This window comes from Lynx rufus, unplaced genomic scaffold (assembly GCF_022079265.1).
Source record: "Lynx rufus isolate CCGP_SWC_20201006 ecotype Redwood Valley unplaced genomic scaffold, mLynRuf1.p SCAF_7, whole genome shotgun sequence".
NCBI lineage: Eukaryota > Metazoa > Chordata > Mammalia > Carnivora > Felidae > Lynx > Lynx rufus.
Genome location: NW_025814889.1, coordinates 832,396 through 850,937, shown reverse-complemented (window position 1 = coordinate 850,937; position 18,542 = coordinate 832,396). Strand labels below are relative to the sequence as shown.

The 18,542-nt window shown below is 47.3% G+C and overlaps 1 protein-coding gene across 3 annotated transcripts in view; it reads left to right on the top strand.

Moving 5' to 3' along the window:
• The window catches only part of LARP4B (La ribonucleoprotein 4B), a 93,449-nt gene that overhangs the window by 30,819 nt on the left and 44,088 nt on the right, over positions 1–18,542 (top strand). For 2 of the 3 annotated variants that reach the window (XM_047064918.1, XM_047064919.1), the window contains exons 4-5: positions 11,567–11,717; positions 11,979–12,119. In XM_047064918.1, the coding sequence (XP_046920874.1) occupies positions 11,567–11,717; positions 11,979–12,119 (292 nt within the window). Of the gene's footprint in view, positions 1–6,076; positions 7,749–11,566; positions 11,718–11,978; positions 12,120–18,542 lie in introns of all 3 variants that reach the window. The other variant, XM_047064916.1, reaches the window with a different exon arrangement.

Genomic DNA, 18,542 nt, shown 5'->3' with positions numbered 1-18,542 from the left:
TTCATCAAATTTGGGAAGTTTTGGCCACTGTTCCTTCAGATGCTCTCTTGCCCTTCCTCTCCTGCCCCCACCATGGGGCCCCCACAGTACGTGTGTTGGACCTCTGGTTGGTGTCTCATAAATCCTTTAGGCTCCACTCATTTCCTCTTTTTTCTTTTGCTCCTTTAGATAATTCCGTTTGTCCCTTGTTCAGATTTGTTGATTCTTCTGCCAAGTCTGCTGTTGAACCCCTCTAGTGAATTTTTCAGTTCAGTGATTGTACCGTTCAGCTCCAGAATATTTGTTTGCTTTTTTTTTTTTTTTTAATAAATCTCTCTCTGTTGATACTCCTGTTTTGTTCCTATATTGTTTTATTGGTTAACTTTAGTTCCTTGTCCGTGTTTTTCCTCAGCTCTTTGAGCATATTTAAGATGATTATGTTTTTATTTGCTTGCTTTAAATATTTAGAGAGTGGGAGAGCATGCTCGTGTGTGTGAGTGGGTGAGGGGCAGAGAGAGATGAAAGAAAGAATCTTCAGCAGGCTTCATGAGCAGTGTGGAGCCCAACATGGGGCTTGATCTTAGGACCCTGGGATCATGGCCTGAGCCGAAATCAAGAATCAGATGCTCAACTGACTGAGCCACCCAGGCGCCCTTAAGATGATTGTTGTTTTTTTTGAAAAAAAATGTTTTAATGTTTGTTATTTTTGAGAAAGAGAGAGAGGGAGGCACAGAATACAAAGCAGGCTCCAGGCTCTGAGCTGTCAGCCACGGCGCCCGACGTGGGGCTTGAACTCACTGACTGTGAGATCATGACCTGAGCTGAAGTCCAACACTTAACCACTGAGCCACCCAGGCACCCCAAGATGATTGTTTTAAAGTCTTTGTGGAATAAATCCCATGTCTGAGCTTTCTCAGGGACAGTGAATTCTGTTCCTTTGAATGAGCCATGTTTTCCTGTTTCTTTGCATGCCTTGTGATTTTGTGTTGTTCTTGCTGAGAATTGGGTGTTTGATTTTATTTATTTATTTTTAAATGTTTATTTTTGAGAGACAGAGACGGCACAAGCAGGTGAGACACACACACACACACACACACACACACACACACACACACAGAGAGAGAGAGAGAGAGAGAGAGAGAGAGAGAGACAGACAGACAGACAGACAGACATAGATTCCAAAGCAGATTCTAGGCTCTGAGCGTCAGCACAGAGCCTGATGTGGGGCCCAGACCAACGAACTGGGAGATCATGACCTGAGTTGAAGCAGAACGCCTAACTGACTGAGCCACCCAGGCACTCCTGATTTTATTTATAATGTGTATGACGTCTCATTATTTTGAGACTTTTCCAAACTAATTTGGAGAGACTATTCCCTTTCATATGTGTTCGCTGAAGTCTCTGTTCTTTTGACTTGTGTTCAGCTAATATTTTGACAGATTTCCTTTAATACCATGAACTGAAACAGACCAGACACCTTCTTCCCCCTCCAAAACAAGAGAGAGAGTACAGTTACCCTTCCCAGTCTTCATACTGCCTCTGTTCTGAGACAGTTCGTCACTGAGTAGTTCAGCTCGGTTGGAGACTAGGGATCAACCTGAGGTGAAAGCCTAAGGTCTTCTCAGGACTTTTTTTGAGCGTATGTCTTGACTGGATGTGGCTTTCAGAATTTCCCATATACATGGCTGCTTTTGATTACCCTGATTTCCCAAAGAGTTGCACCCTATTCTTTTTGAGCTTCACGTGGTTTCTGGTTGTGTCTCCACCGGTAACCCCTTGCCCCAGGGGGTTGTGATTTTGAAGCTGCCTTACAGCTTTTATGAGCATTGCCTGCCACTTCCCATTTGTATTCTGAGTTATGTGAGACAGGGAAAACTCCAGCTAGGATTGAACACATGTACACACTAATTTGCAGATAAGGTTTTACTCTGTTCCCTCTGCAGAGTTCCGGTGGGGTGGGGTCTGGGAGCCCCCTAGACCAAGACCACACCATGCCACAGAAATGCCTACCATGTGGAGGAGAGCATTTTCTCTCTCTCTCACTCTCTCTTTTCCTCCTTCCTTTCTTCCTTCCTCCCTCCCTTCTTCCTTCCTTCCTTCTTTCCTTCTTTCCTTCCTTGTTCAGTGCAGGGCTTGAACTCATGACCCTGAGATCCGGAGTAGGACGTTTAACCAACTGAGCACCCAGACGCCCCATGGAGAGTTTTTTCTTGCTGTGTGTTTGCTTAGTTGCCATAAACCTGTGATTCTTTTTCAGAGCTCCCTATAGAGTTGGTTTAGAAGCTTCTGGTTGTTTTCTTGATATTTCTGTAGGGGAGTTTAGAAGCTTTGAGCTTCTTAGTTCACCATTTTGCTTGACTTTTTGTAACCTTTTAAATGAGAATTTTTTCTAGGTTGTTGTTAAATTGTTTTTCTAATAATATATAGAACTACTGATAAACTCTTAATGCATGTAATTTTTACCAAATATAAAACTTGATTGCCCAAACCAGTAAAATGCAAATTTATGATGTTCATTTAGTGTGGCAAGTGATGTTTTGCTGGAACTAAAGCTGCTTCACCGGGTACTTGTGGTCTGCTTACCCAGGGTTCCTTTGAATTTACCACAGCCTGAGCTGCTGAATGCCGTGCGAACGACTTTCCCATAGCTTTTGCCAATCTGTGTCTGAGGCATACCTGGAGTTACTTGGCTCTCACCAGGCATGAATGAATTTGTAACATTTTAAATCCAACTCTCTTTCTGGTAGAGTAGGTCAATTTAAGTATTGTCACACAGTGCCTCTGTGCTACTAACCTTATGTGCACACGTGAGCATATCTTTAAAATTTTGTGTTTGTATTATTAAAAAATAAGAAGAATGTATCAGGGGGCGCCTGGCAGGCTCAGTTGGTAGAACATGCGACACTTAATCTCAGGGTTGTGAGTTCGAGCTCCACATTGAAGGTAGAGATTACTTTAAAAAAAAAATAGGGGCGCCTGGGTGGCGCAGTCGGTTAAGCGTCCGACTTCAGCCAGGTCACGATCTCGCGGTCCGTGAGTTCGAGCCCCGCGTCGGGCTCTGGGCTGATGGCTCAGAGCCTGGAGCCTGTTTCCGATTCTGTGTCTCCCTCTCTCTCTGCCCCTCCCCCGTTCATGCTCTGTCTCTCTCTGTCCCAAAAATAAATAAACGTTGAAAAAAAAAAAATTTTTTAAAAAAAAATAATAAAATTTTGTGGTTGCATCAGCCACCACAGACCCTGGTTTGAAGTAGCTGATGTTACAGGCACCAAGACTTCTGTTAGAATGCTTTCCTAGAGGCATAAAGAGCGGCCAGCGTGTGGGGATGGGAAGCGGTCATCTTGCGTAGTTGGGAGGGCTGGCCTTAGGAAGGACGGTGAGATTGGGAGACAGGAGTGGGAGACATGATGGATGGTTCGAGGAAAGATGGGCCATGCCGGGGTTGGTTGGGTGAGTTCTCTGGAAGAGAGAGAGAAGGTAAGGAGGATGGCATCGTAGAGAAAGAGGAGATTGTAGAAGTGGGCTGGGGCCAGAATTTGTTAGGGTTCCGTTCTGAGTATTTTACTTACTGTCTTCACGGCAGCTCTTTAAAATAGGTATTGCTTTTGGTCCCATTTTACAAGTGGGAAAACAGGCCGAGATCAGATTACTTGCCAAAGCTTACACGTGTAGTGACACAAACAGCTTCACACCTGGGCAGATACCTCAATCAGGAGTGGGAACTTTTGAGGGACTTCCTGGTCCTGGTCCTGGCCTGGTGGGTGTTGGTTTTCTTTTTTTCCTCTTTTTCTCTTGCTCTTTCCTTTCTCCCTCTCTCTTTTTTAAATGTTTAGTCTTGAGAGAGAGCGAGCGTGTGTGAAGGGGACAGAGAGAGGATCTGAAGCAGGCTCTGCGCTAGCAGCAGAGAGCCTGATGTGAGGCTCAAACTCGTGAATTGGGAGATCAAGACCTGAACCGGAGTCAGACGCTTAATCGAGCCACCCAGGTGCCTCGCTCTTTCCTTTCTCTTAAGGAGAATGTTCAGAGCTCTGTGCAAGTAAGAATAATTAAGTGAACCATGTGTGCCCATTGTGAACTTGAACAGTTTCCCCCCTCTCATTTTGCTACCTCTTCCTTCCGTCCACACACACATGCACACGCACACACACATGCACACGCACATGCTTTATAAAAATCGTAGGTATGTGTTTCTTTACTTGCTGGGGTGTTTTAAAGTAAATCCGAGACAATGTGTCTTTCACCGTGCATCCCTAAGGACACCGCTCCAGCTCCAACCTTGTGCCTCTCTTGTGCGAATCTCCTCCACGCCCACAGACCTCAGGCTCAGAGGCAGAGAATGAGGTGCAACTCTACTGCCTGTACACCCTAAAGAGCACTCTTTGGGGAGCATGCATGCCAGCCTCTGTGGCTGCCACATCCCCTGATACAGAATTCAGAGAATGTGGAAACACTGGAAAAGGCAGGAGTCTGAAGTGCCTTGTTCTGGCTCGTATAACAATTATAGCATTTTTCTAATTGAGTTTATGAGAATGGGAAAAATAATGTGAAAATTATTTGTCGCTTTTCTGAGTCTGAATCTTTGGAATCCATGTGTTGTTTGGGTTTTAGTGCGTGGAGGAGGCTGGCTGCTGGGCAGGGCCTGTGGCACTTAGGATTTTGGATTTGAGTGGCAGGGGCATGTGACTGTCGTGCAAGGGGCTATTTTGGGATCTGGGTGTTGGCCTCCGGCGGAAACCAGAGCAGGTTTTCCGAGACGTGCCTGTGGAGGCTGCGAGAAGGCCGGGCGTGTTATGCGAGCGTGCGAGCTTTCGGACATGGGTTGTTGCTTCAGCAGGGAACTCGGTGGCGACAATGACGGGGAAAAAGCCGGCCTGTTGCAGAAATCTGTGGAGGAGGCGGAGCCGGAGAGCCAGAGGAGCACAGCTCTGTCCTCATTATTTGATGCCCTTGAAGGGGAGAAGCCCCACGGGCCCGGTCTGCGGGGTCTGTGGGGTCGCTCGGCGGGCTCTGCTTCCTCCCCGGGGTCCCCACCCCGCACTCGGTGCGGACGCTCACGCGGGAGTGACAAGAATTCCGAAACTGTTGCTGTCGAGCAGGGCCGGGACGGTGTCTCGGATGCCCGCCGTGCGGGCGCTGTCAGCGACTCGGGCTTCTCTGAAGGTGTTTGCTCCAAAGGGGACGAGTGTCCTTTTGGTGCCCTGCTGCCCTCCTACCGGAGCCGTCTGGGCCCCTCCCCGGCCACCCAGCCCGACCCGGTGCCAGAGGGGAGAGGAGTGGTGGCCGTTGAAATCGGCAGTGGTGCCGCCCGTCCACGCTGGGCAGGTAGGGAGATGAAGGGCGAAGACCGTGTGCGTGTCGGTCACAAGGCACACAGGGATTGGAGAGGGAGCGAGTTTTACAGCATTTGTGTCGTAGATCCCGCCTGCCTGGACGCTGCCGCTGAGCCAGGTGCCCCCGCATGTGGAGCAGCTGCGGTAGAAGACGGTTGGTCAGCTGTCCCCGCAGAGGGGACTCGCGGGGGGTCCCGGCCTCCAGAGAAAGCTGTGCGGGGCCCAGGGCGGTTAGACGCACCGCGGGGAGAGCTGGCCCCATGGGGCCTGCCGGGTCCGGGGGGAATGAAGGAAGCCTTTAAGGGAAGTACTCGCCCTGGTCGTGAACTTCTGACCGTGTCTTTAAGGGCACATGCTTGCCCCGGGTTCCCTAACGATTACACCGAGAGCAGCGCCTCATGTCAAGTGGGCGTGCTCACTGAGTTTAGTAGTGACACACACACTGGCTCGCTAGGACGCGTGCACGCCATCCCCGAAGAGAGCGAGGAGTGGAGTCAGGAACTAGTGAGTCCGACGCGAGGTTCACATGCCGATTTGCTTGCAGGAAGTGGGGGATCTGGGGCTGTAGCAGCCCGTGGAGGTCGGGGTGTAAACTCTGAAAAGGAAAGAGAAAATAATTCTGTCAGACTGCTAAAAGGCAACGATTACTTCAGCTCCGATGCTGGCAGACCAGACAGTCTCTTCATACGTCTAGGTAGGGTTGACCTAAGTTCACACAGGTGTTTTCCTCCCCTGAGCTTCGGAAATGAGTGTCTTCCCGTTCATGCCAGTTTCCAGGAAGTAGCCCCTGAGAGACCTGGTGATCCTGGACCAGAACACTCCCCGGGTCCAGCGATGGTCGAGAGGCAGCGATGGGCTGGCTGCAGCCTGAAACGTGGGAGCATGCAGCTTGCAGATAAAGAATTGTCTTTGCAGATTGAGAGTTGTTCATCTTCTCGGGATAAGGATAAAATGAGCATTTTTGCAGATGAGGGTCGTGGACAGAGGGCTTTTGAACGGAGATCTTCACATCCGGTAGACCCGCGTGTGGATCCCGGGCCTGGCAAGGCCGAAGCACGTATCTGTGATTTAACTGGTGCACCGCCCGACACAAACACGGAGCGAGTATTCCAAAGAATGGGTGCCCCGGCCCTCAGAAGCTCGCGGGAAGTGCCCCCGGATGGGAAGGCTCTTGATGGCTCCAGATGTCTTAAGAGTAACTCCGTCTCCTCCGCGTTTGTTTTCGCCTGCACTGAAGAAGAAAGTGAAACTGGCCGGAATTATAAAACAGAAGATGAAATGTGTGTGAAGAGTGCGGAGAGTGACCAGCAAAGATTAGCAGGTGCCGGCAGAGAGTCCCTGAAAGCCAGTCTCAGAGAGACCAGTGAGAACGTCGGAGGAAAGGCAAAGTCAGACTGGAAAGCCACCTTTAACTGGGACACCAGTACAGCAGCACGCAGGGCAGCACCCAGTCAGGACACACGGACTCATAGTAGGTCCGACAGAACAGAGCGCCCCGGTGCTAGAACCAGCCACGGAGAAGCAAGTGATGAAGCCTGCGGAGTGAAGGACCACAGACATGAAGTTCTTGATCCTGTGCCACCTCTACACCAGAGTTCAAGTTCAGGTGAGCAGAGGTCACAAGTACTTGAAGGGAAAGACTCTGCTAACAGCGGTGAAAATGCGGGACCAGGACCGGAGCAGCGTTTCTCAGAGTTGGCGGAGGAAGGTTCTGACACCTTGGGTGGCAGCACGTCAGGGACAAGCAGGCCAGCACTAGCAGGTAAGGGAGGGGAGACGGGCAGCCTCGACAGGCGCGGGACAAGCATGCGCACACCCTGTCTGCAGCTAAGAGGTGCCGAGCCCACGTTTGATGGCCCTGCATTTAGCAGCGGAGTGGCTTTTGTGGGAAGCCCTCAGGTGACTTTTGGAGAAATGGAGTTAGGTGAGACTCTTGAGGGATATTCCTGTGTGACCGGTGTTGATCCTGCCCACGTGGACAGATCCACAGACCCTCCTCGCCAGGCGCTACAGGTCGTTCCCGCCATCCCAGGTGGTGGTGCAGAAATGGTGGCACCACACTGTGGGGACCACGTTCTGTCACTCACAGAAGACGCCGTGACGATACCTGGAAGTCTCGCAAGAGGAGGGTTGCAGGGCTTCCCAGAGGGATGGTACTCCCAGTTTTCGAGTGGACTCACCTGTTACCCAGTGGGAGGGTTTGTGAGTCAGACATTTTCCGGAGGACTGGCTGACGGCTGCACCAGCTATCCAGAGGGCTGTCCGTGGGCTCGTGCAGTTGGGAAAGACGCTTTAGAAGAGGAACAGATGCCTGATGAGTGTCTGCACAGGAAGCCGCCAGACTTAGAGGTCGCTTTGTTCTGGATGGAGAAGCCCCCATATCAGCTACCAGTGGCAGAAGACGCTGCAATTTGGGGATGGCAGAATAGAGGCGGACATTTAGTAAGTATGTTTTAGCAGTTTTTATTATGGTGCTGGGAAATGCTAGCGTTTTGTTTTGATTGCTTTTAACTGTCACCGAGTTTGTTGTTTTTTTTTAAGCAGTGAGCAGTCATTTGAATGTTCCTATGAGGATATGAGTTACTGTAGCATCAGCTTAACCATTTTCAAACTGGAGAGCGTGACTCAGTTTACTGTTCAGTGTATTTAAGCCCGAGTTTGTGCGTCAGCTCTTGTCAGCACTGAACCCAGCGCTGCTGGCCATCAGTCGCAGCTTGGTGCAGCCCCCCTTCTGTGTGTGGATGTTTTGTGTGTGCACCTGAGCCTGTGCGGCCTCTGTCCTTCCTCACACTGCCTGACTGGTGCAGGGTAGACATCTGCCCGTTGAATTTTAACGTCATTTCTGAAAGGCCGCGCTTGGACAGTATAGAAGACTCAAAACCTATGCTTTCTCTTACTTTTGTATGGTACCTGCACGAGGCAGGTCAAATTTGCTGCTTTACCTGGCTCTGAAATCTGTCTCCTGTCAGTGGGAAGCACCTGCAAGGGCTTTCCGACAACGGTGCCCAGGCAGGCCCTGCTCAATTGGAAGAAGCTTCATAGAAGCTGCTGTAACGGGCAGCTAATGTGAGTGTCTTTGCAGACAGTCTGTACTAAGTGCAAACAGTGAACAAACATGAGGTTACTCTTGCCCTTAAAGCAGTCTTTTTGGACATGCATAATTGAGAGGCATATTTCTAACAGCAAATCTCATTTATATTTATTTATAAACACATATATTATTATTTATAAAATACTCATAACTTATATTATTTGTAGAATTATTTATAAAATAAATAAGTATATATTACGTCTATTTATTTATAGATTCAGCTTGTTTAAACTGAGACAAAACCAGTTCACCCATTTCCCCAACCCCCATCCCCACCTCTGGCAGCCACCAGTTTGTTCTGTGAGCTCGGTCTCTTTGTTTGTTCTTAGATTCCACATGTGAGTGAGGTCATATGGTATTTATCTTTGTCTGACTTACATCACTTAGCATAATGCTCCCTGTGTGCATCCATGTTGTCACAGATGGCAGGGTGTTAGAGTCCCTTTACGCTGTGTATGTACACAACACACACACACACACACAACCTCTTCATCTGTTCATCTATCAGGAGACACTTAGGTTGCTTCCATATCTTGGCCACTGTAAATAATACTGCAGTGAACACGGGTGCCTGTATTTTCTTCAAATTACTATTTCTGTCTTCCTCAGGGTAAATCTCCAGAAGTGGGATTGCTAGATCATTTGGTGTTTCTATTTTCAGTTGTTTGAGGAACCTCCAGACCGTTCTCCAGGGCGGCTGCACGGTTTACATTCCCTCCTTCAGTGCACGAGGTTCCCCTTTCTCCACATCCTCGCCAACATTTGTTACTTGTCTTCTTGATACTAGTTTATTATTAGTGATTTTTGTTGCATTAGGCAAGAAAAATGATTGATGATAGTAAGGAGATAGATGTGGTTCAAATGTTAATGCCAATGATGTGAAAATAAGAATAAATTTAACCCTACTACTTAGGGAATTAACCATTAACCCTCTCTCTTTCCTTTCCATTCCCACATTTGGGAGTTTTGCCAGAAAGAGTTACATGCAACTAATTGCTCACTTCTTGAATTGTGGAGGCAAAACACTAGAAAATTCGGCCTTTGAGTGATACACACATGATTGTGTACGAAAGCGGGCGTGCTTGCCGGTCAGCTGCTGGGGTCCACGTGCCGGGGTCCAGTGTGGTGCCCACGCGGCCCCTGGGGCCGCCTGCCCTTCCTGCCCTTCCTCCCACACAGGTCTGTGTGTCCTGCTCCGAAGCGGCTCTTCAGCTGTGACGTGTGTCTGGGTGGGCTCCTAGTTCGAGTACATTTAACGTGGGGCTTTCTCTTCGGACCTTCTTGTCTCTGTGCCCAGGTGCACGTCTTTCTCATCCGGGTCCAGGTTGCAGGTGGAAGAACCAGAGGGGCAGACACTTCAGAAGCCAGTGGGCTGCTCCGAGTGATGGTTCGGCGGCCGATCGAAGAGCGGGCGGTGCTAATTTGAGATGAAGGGTTGGCCGCTTTCCTTCCCCACCGTGTCACCTACTTTATACTTTATCCCCAATCCTTTTCCCTTCTCTGATCCTAGTTACCCTCACTCCCTACTCGGGAGGCCATCGGTGGGGCCGTGCTTTCTCCTGTCCAGAACACACAGGTGTGTGAGTCAGTAGGTTTGCTTTATGGAGCCTAGCGTTGGGGGGTTGAGTTTCTTTAGAGCGTCAGGATTTGTGGATGCTGTACTCAGAAAGAGTGGTGTTGGTCATTTATGTGAAGTCGCCTCAGGACGCAGCTGTTAAGGTCAGCTCACGTTTGGTTTTAATAACCACTGCTTGGCCCTGAATTTTCAGTGGAGAAGCAAGACAGGTAGCCAAGCAGGTGAAGCGTGAGTTGTCGACAGGCACTGAGAGTCCCACGTGACCGCAGGAGAAGCCCCACGCCTCACATACAACGGGGGAAATCTGTTCTTCGTGTGAATTACAAGACGGTAATGAACACTTGACAGTGTTCCGTTTTTGCCGGGGTTAGGACGGTCTTCTGCTTACTCTCTTTGTGAGCAGGTTGCTTCACCTCTGTCTGCCTTGGGCTCCTACTTGTGAGACCGTCAGGGTTGTCGCGATGAAGCCCATGAAGGTGCATAGAGTGCACCTGGCATCTAGCAGACTCAGAGGTAGTCTTCCTGTCATCTGCTCCTGATCACACGTCTCCATTCTTTCGTCCCTTGTCACTCAAGAGGATCGCTTGAATACTGGTTAACTGCTTAAAGTTGTGTTAAGTTCCTAACACTTGATTTGGATTTGAGCATCTACTGCTTAAGGAGTAGTAAATTACATAAGGATAGGTTTCCCCTCAGTTATGGCCTAAGACTTTGCACAATTCCTTGGATAGTAGAACATGCAAGTTTTGTGTTGCGTATGACACATTCGTCCCTCAGCGTATTTCTCGGGCACGTCTGTCCTGAGGTCAGGGCTGCCAGATATGAGCGATACAGTGGCCAACCAAAGGGACATACAGGAGTTTATGTGGGCTCGTGGGCCAGACAGACGTGTTGTAGCAAGAGGAGCACTGCAGTGGCTGCGAGTGTGTTGCCTCCGGGCGCCGCGCTCCTAGGCCACGTGGGTCTGTTGGGAACGCTCGGGGCAGTTAGCTGCACGGGTGCCACCGGCGGGGGAGACCCAGGTTAGTGGTAAGACCTTAGAGAGCATGCAGTGTGTACACGAGCTCAGGGGGCCAGTTTGGTGGCTTGAATACAGTAATGTGGGAAAGCTGGATGTGTGTGGTTGCACGGTGGAGAGTCTGCTCGGCACCCAGGCTCTACAACGGCATTGGACTAGGAGAGAGACGGGCAGGGGTTAAAACAAAAGAAAAAACAGACCGAAAACATGTAAATGCCGAGGGACGGTAGTGAGGTCTGTGACGTATGAACTTTATCCATCTACATTCTGTTCGTCTCTGTAAATCTGTGAATTGTGTTGGGTTGTCTAGAACAGAGATGACAGTTGGATCCCCAGTTATTTATTGAATCTTCATGAAGTTGGGGACCTCGTCTTTCATTTGTAGTTTCTCGAGAGCCTGCACTTAGTAGGAAATGAGGAACCTGATGGTGAATGAGGCCCAGCTCAGTGCATCAACTTTTGTTACTTTGCACGTGTAATTCTCTCCTGTAGAGGCGTTTCAGCTCTAAATTAATGAGTAAAATTGTGTTTGTTTAGAATTGGGATACAAATGTATATGTTGCATTTTCCCCTAGGTACCGACAGCCAAGGTTTCAGAGCTAAACCCTAATGCTAAAGTGTGGGGGACCCCCGTGCTGCGTTTGGAAGCGGGCAGTGCGGCGGATGGCGGTGTGAGTGCAAACTGGGAGGAGCCGGCTGGGCCTTGCACAGCCTGCGGCCAGGAGGGTGAGTCTGCAGCCTGCTGGTGCTGACGAGGGCCTTTGCCCTCAAGGCTTGGTCTTCGTTCCCATTTAACCCATCTTTAAGAAATTACCAATTAAGATTTGTGTCCTGGTTTGTTACTGTATTTAAGAGCCAAGAGATCTGTCACAATCAAGTTAAAAAAACTCAGTAACTGCAACTGTTAAGCCTGTGTTTTGCTTGTTTTGTTTTAAGAGAAATTTATTCTTCTAATCCTGCCCTTTGGGGTAATATTCCTAATTCCAGGATTGGATGCCAATGGTGATGGTGACAAAGGTCATGAGAGTGTGGCGCTGTCGGATTTGCAGGAGCCGGACCGGCCAGCTGTGAGCACGTCGGCTCTGGACCGCTCAGAGTATGAATCTCCGCCGGAAAACAGCGAGACTGGTAAAGCTCTTTCATGAATTCATTTTTATATACACTGAGGACTGTTTTATGTTGCTTTTTAAAATTGAGCTTCTTAAATCTTCCTCTAAACGTTGTTGCCTTTCACTGCTTCCTTTGATTCTACTTTGAACTCCCTCTTTTCTGGATACAGAGATGAGTTCTGGTTGGCAAGGTGCCACAAGGCATTTAAGATCTGAGCAGTTCCTGAAAGGTGGGTCTGGTTTAATCAGGAGAAGCAGAAGATGGGCCGTAGGTCCGGGTGTTGGTAGAAGTACAGAAAAGGAACGTGAGTATTGAAATAGAGAGTCAGCCCCAAAGGAAGTTGGTTTTCCGCGGAAGGGAGTATTGAAGGCTGTTTTCAGAAGAAGGAACAGAGCAGTTCTCTTTGGGGCCAGGATGTGGCCAGTGTAGAAGTAGCCAGGGGTGATGGGGCATGGATGGCTCACCTCCAATTTTGATTCCACTGTCATCTAAGAGACGACTCACAGTTCAGAGCGCCAGCAGACTGTGGGGCAGGCCACTCTCTCCTCACTAACCATTGGATGGGGCCACCAGAGTGGGAGAAATAACTCCCCTAGATTATCTACTGGGAATCTGGTAGAGCAGAGCAGACGCACCGCACCGTGAGTGCATCTGGTGTCCCGGGTGACTGTCTGGAGCTACACCTGAGCTAGAGAAGGGCCCCCTTCCCTCGGCGCCGCTGCCGCATTCTTACCGGGAGGCGATCTGTTAACACAACTCATTGCACGTCTTGCTTATCAGACTTCCGTAGTCCAGCAGTGTGTGTGTGTGTGTGTGTGTGTGTGTATGTATTTTTCCGGGGGAGGGTGAGCCCTGGGCACGTCGCGCCTGCACTGTGGCTGCTGGCACTTGTTGCTGGTGGCCCCCGCTGTGATCTGGCTCCGCCTGCAGCACCCAGAGCGTCTCCTCGGTTACTTCCTTGCGTCAGCTCTCTACCTGCCACGTGCTGACCCCTGAGCAGGTGGGCGCAGGTGGCTGAACAAGATGGGTAGCACGTGGAATGCTCTCATCGTCAGTTCGGGGTCACAGACTCCCGGCTAGCCCTTGGCGTGGCCAAGGCTATGGTGCGGTTGAACCCCTGGACAGCTATTTTACACCTTCTGTTCTCCATGGACCCCAGCCCTTTCCTCCTCTTTGCTTTTGGGGGTGTAGGGCATTAATGAAGCATAATTGATGTACGATAAACATCACGTGTTTAGAGTGCATCCCAGCTTGTCTGTAAGTTTTATTTTCCCTAGTTTGGAGCACGGTGTTGGGTGCACTATCGAGTTGATTCGCTGACTCTTCCACTCCACACTGATTTCTCTACCAGATTCGGTAAGATGTGTATACACCTGTAAAACCATCAAGATCATGAACATATCCGTCACCACTGAAAGCTTCCTGTGTCCTCTCTTTGCCCCAGGCAACCACTGATCTGCTTTCTGTCACTCTTGGCACTTTCTAGAACTTTATGTAAATAGAGTTTTACGTCATGTGTTCTTTTTGTCAGGCTTCTTTTACTTGGCTTACTAATTTTGAGATTCAACCACGTCGTAACACTCATCCGTCATTTCCTTTTATTTCGGAGCAGTATTTATTCCGTTCCATTGTATGCCACCATTTGTTTTTCCATTCACCTGGTGGTGAATATTTGGGTTGTTTCCAGTTTTTGGCTATTACCAATAAAGCTCCTATGAACGTTTATAACACAAGACTTTGTATGGACAGATGTTTTCATTTCTCTTGGGTAGATACGTAAGAATGGAACAGATGGGTCATCTGGTAGGTTTATCTTCTGAAAAGATGGTTGAGCTGTGGTCCATAGTGGACTACATAGTTTTAGTTTGTATTTCCTAGTGACTAATGGTGTCAAACATCTTCTACATATGCCTGTTTTGGTGAAGGGTCTGTTCAAGTTGTCTGCTCATTATTCGGTTTTACTATTGCCTTTTGGGAGTTCTTTATACATTTTGGATACAAGTCCTTATCGGGTGTATAATTTGCAAATACATTCTCTCAGTCTGTGGCTTGTCTTTTGTTCTCCTAACAGTGTCTTTTGAAGAGCAGAAGTTTTAAATTTGGTCTATAATGTAGTTTATCAGGTCTTTTTTCTTTTATGGTCTTGCTCTTGGTTTTGTATCTAAGAAATCTAAGCTGAATCCAAAGTCACAAAGGTGTCTCCCCAGGAGTTGTGTAGTTTTAAGTTTCACATTTTTGGGGTCTGTGGCTCATTTTAAGTCAGTTGTTGTATATGGTATGAGGTAGACAGCAGAGTTGTTTCTTTCCCCCATGTGTGGGTGTGCAGCTATTAGAGCACCGTTTGCCGGAAAGACCCCCTTCTCCCCTGGGCTGTCTGTGGCTGTCGTCAGGATCATTTGTCCCTACGTGTGGGTTCATCTCTGGGCACTCTTCTGTTCCATCTGTTAAGTCTGTTTTCACAATAGTGCCCCCTGTTTTGATTACTGTAAATAATTCTTACAAACAGGTGGTGTTAGCTTTCTTTTTCAGAATTATTTTAACTATTCTAGTTCCTTTTTATGTCCATACAGGTTAGGCTGAGCTGGTCAATGTCTTCAGAATGCTGAGATGCTCATTGAGATTGCACTGAATCTGTAGGTCACTTGGAGAAACTTGACGTCTCAGTGCAGTGCACATGAGCTGTTACACTTCCCCACTTGGTTAGGTCTTCTGTAATTTTTCTTGGCTGCATTTTTACTTTTCAGTGTACTGGTCTTTCCTATCTTTCATCCAGTTTATCCGTAAGTATTTCATTTTTTGGGGGGCGGGGGTGCTATCGTAAGAGATTTTAAAAAAAAATTTAATTTGGAATTTTTATACCAGTTAGAAATATAATTAATTTTTGTGAATTGATACACTCTGGAAATGTGTTAAGGTCACTTCCTAGTTGTAGGAACTTTTTGTGGATTCCATTGTATATTCTACATGGACAGTCGTGTTATTTGTTAAAAACATTCAGTTTTATTTCCTATCCAATCTGGTGCCTTATATTTCTTTATCTTGCCTGGTTGCCCTGGCTACAGCCTTCATTACAAAGGTGAACAGTGAACAGATCATGAGCGCAAACCTCTGACTGATCATAGGGGTGAAACGTGCCATTTCACCAGTAAGTGTAATGTTAGTGTGGTTTTGCGTATATGACCTTTATCAGGTTTGTGAAGTGCCCTTCTGTTAGGATTTGCTGAGAGTTTTTATCGGGAGTGGTTTTTGGCATTTATCATGCCTTTTTTCTCCATCTGTGGCGATAATCATACTTTTTTTCTTTTAGTGTGTTCGATGAATTACATTGATTGTATATAATCCACCTTATATTGCTGGGATAAGCTTCACTGGGTCATGATGTAATACACTTTTGATTAGTTGTTGGATTAGATTGGCCAGAATTTTGTTTAAAGTATTCGTATCTGTGTTCATGAGGGATGTTGGTCTATAGTTTTCAGTGTATTTCCTCTGTTAATTTTTTTGGAAGAGGCCATCATTTCTTTTTTAGATGAAGAAATGAAGGAAGTGAAGCCCTTCAGGCCTAAGAGTTTTGTTTGAAGGAAAGTTTTCAGCCACCTTTTTTTTTTTTGAGAGAGAGTGAGAGCATGAGCGGGGGAGGAGCGGAGAGAGGGAGAGGGAGAATCCCAAGCAGGCTCCATGCTGTCAGTATGGGGCCCAATGTGGGGCTCAAAACTTACAAACCACGAGATCACGACCTGAGCTGAAATCAAGAGTTGGTGCTTAACCAACTGAGCCGCCCTGGCGCCCTCCCCAGTTTGATTTTTAATGTAGGCCTACTCAGGTTGTCCATTTCTTCTTGAGATAGTTTTGGTTACTTGTGTCTCACAAAGAGAGATTTGGTCCACTTCATCTAAAGTGTCAACTCTATCGTGTAGAATTGCTCATAAAACTCTGTTTATTCTTTTATCATCTGTAGGATCTGTAGCTATGCCGCATCATTCTTTTTTTTTTTTTTTTAATTTTTTTTTAACATTTATTTATTTTTGAGACAGAGAGAGACACAGCATGAATGGGGGAGGGGCAGAGAGAGAGAGAGGGAGATACAGAATCGGAAGCAGGCTCCAGGCTCTGAGCCATCAGCCCAGAGCCCGACGCGGGGCTCGAACTCGAGGACCGCGAGATCGTGACCTGGCTGAAGTTGGACGCTTAACCGACTGAGCCACCCAGGCGCCCCTATGCCGCATCATTCTTACTATTACTGGTAATTCATAGCTTTCCCCCCCCCTCTCATGAATCTGTGTAGAGGTTTGTCAGTTTTGTTGATCTTCTGAAAGAAGTGGTAGTTGGTTTCATCGATTTTTCTGCATCATTTTTCTCCTTCCTGTTTCATTGTTTTTTTTCTGATATTTCTAATCTACTTTCTCTTCATTACTTGGGTTTAATTTTTATTTCTAGTGTCTTATAATGGAAGCTGAGCTCATTGATGGGAGGCATTTCTTTTCTGAGGTGGCCATTTATTTCTATAAATCTCCTCCTAAATACTCGTTTATTAGCACAATCTCTGTGTATTCTGGTATATTGTGTGTGTGTGTGTGTGTGTGTGTGTGTGTGTGTGTGTGTGTGTGTTTAAATTCAGTTCAGGGGCGCCAGGGTGGCTCAGTTCGTTAAGCGTCCAACTTTGGCTCAGGTCACAATCTCGTGGTTTGTGGGTTCGAGCACCGTGTCGGGCTCAGTGCTGACAGCTTGCTCAGAGCCTGGTGCCTGCTCCGGATTCTGTCTCCCTTTCTCTCTGCCCCTGCCCTGCCCACACTGTGTCTCTCTCAAAAATAAAGAAACGTCAAAAAAAATTTTTTTTACAAAAAAATAAATTCAGTTAAATGATTTCTGATTTCTTTCTTTTTTTTTGTTTTAATTCATGGGTAATTTAGAAGTCTGATATTTAGTTTCTAAATATTTGGGGATTTCCCAGGGAACTTTATTTTATTGGCTTCTAATTTACTCTCCTTATAGTTGTGGGACATAAATGACTTGAATCCCTTTAAATTTATTAAGATTTGTACCATGGCCCATAATATGGGCCATCTTAGTACGCATTCCCTTTTCTCTTGAGAAGAATGTGTATTTTGCTGTTGTTAATGGGGCTGTTCTGTAGTTGCCGCTTCTGGTGGTCTTCCTTCCTTTGTGTGAACCCAGGCTTCCTTTTGCTTATGCTCCTGCTTCCACCTCAAGGACTCCAGTGCTTCTCTCGTAGTGCAGATCTGCTGTGATGGGTTGTTGCAGCTTTGGTGACTCTGAAACCATCTCTATTTTACATTTGTTTTTGCTTCGTGTAGAATTCTCGGTCAGATTTTTTTGTCAGCACTTCACACAGACTTCTGTTTCAAGCTGTTTTTCTCTTTTTTTTTTTTAACGTTTATTCATTTTTTGAGAGAGTGAGAGAGCATGAGCGGGAGAGGGGCACAGAGAGGGGGAGACAGAATCCGAAGCAGGCTCCAGGCTCTGAGCTGTCAGCACAGAGCCCAACATGGGCTCGAACCCATGAACTGTGAGATCATGATCTGAGCCGACATCAGATGCTTAACTGACTGAGCCCCCCAGGCGCCCCTCAAGCTGTTTTTCTCTATCAGTGGTTTTGGGGATTTAATTATGATGTATCTTAAAAGCAGCCTTTATGTTTGTTATGGTAGGTGTTCATTGAGTTTCTTGAATCTGTTTATAAATGTTTTCATCCAAGTTGGAAAAATTTTGGCCGTAATTTCTTCAAATGATGCTCCTCTATCTGTGACTCCCATCCCCCCCCCCCCACCCCCATCCCGGTCTTTTCTTTTACGATCTCTGATTTTTCCTGTATAAGACTCTTGAAGTTGTCCCAGAGCTCACCTGTCCTGGGTCCTTTTTAAAAACTCTTATTTCTCAGTTTCATTTTGGAAAGTTTCCATTATATCTAATATCAGACATTGTCATTTTCACTTGTAGAAGTCTTAGGTGCGTCTTTTAAATATTTTCACATTTCTACCTAACTTTATGCACGTGGAGGCTAGCCATTATAATGTCTTTGTCAATTCATGTTAACGTCTGTGTTAGTTCTGGACAGGTTGCTGTTAATAACGAGTCCTATTTTCCTGCTTCACATTTGTGGTAAGTTTTGGTTGGATTGAATTTGTCTTGATTGGGCGCTTAATCGTTTTGTATTTCTTTATGTATTTTGGTTATCGTTCCAACGTACATCTAAGTTACTTGGAAATGGTTTGATGCTTTTACAGCTTGCTCGAAGATTTGTTAGGCCTGAGGGGAGTGGAGCTTAGTTGGGCCGGTTCCTTCCCACTCCTGAGGCAGGACCCCATCCTCTGTGAGCGGGAGGCACCCTGGTCCAGCGGGGGTGGCGGGCACGTCTCCAGCCCCCTGGGGAGAGAGGTCTGCGTGCTGCTACTCGACCTTCTAGGGGGCTCGTCCCGGTCT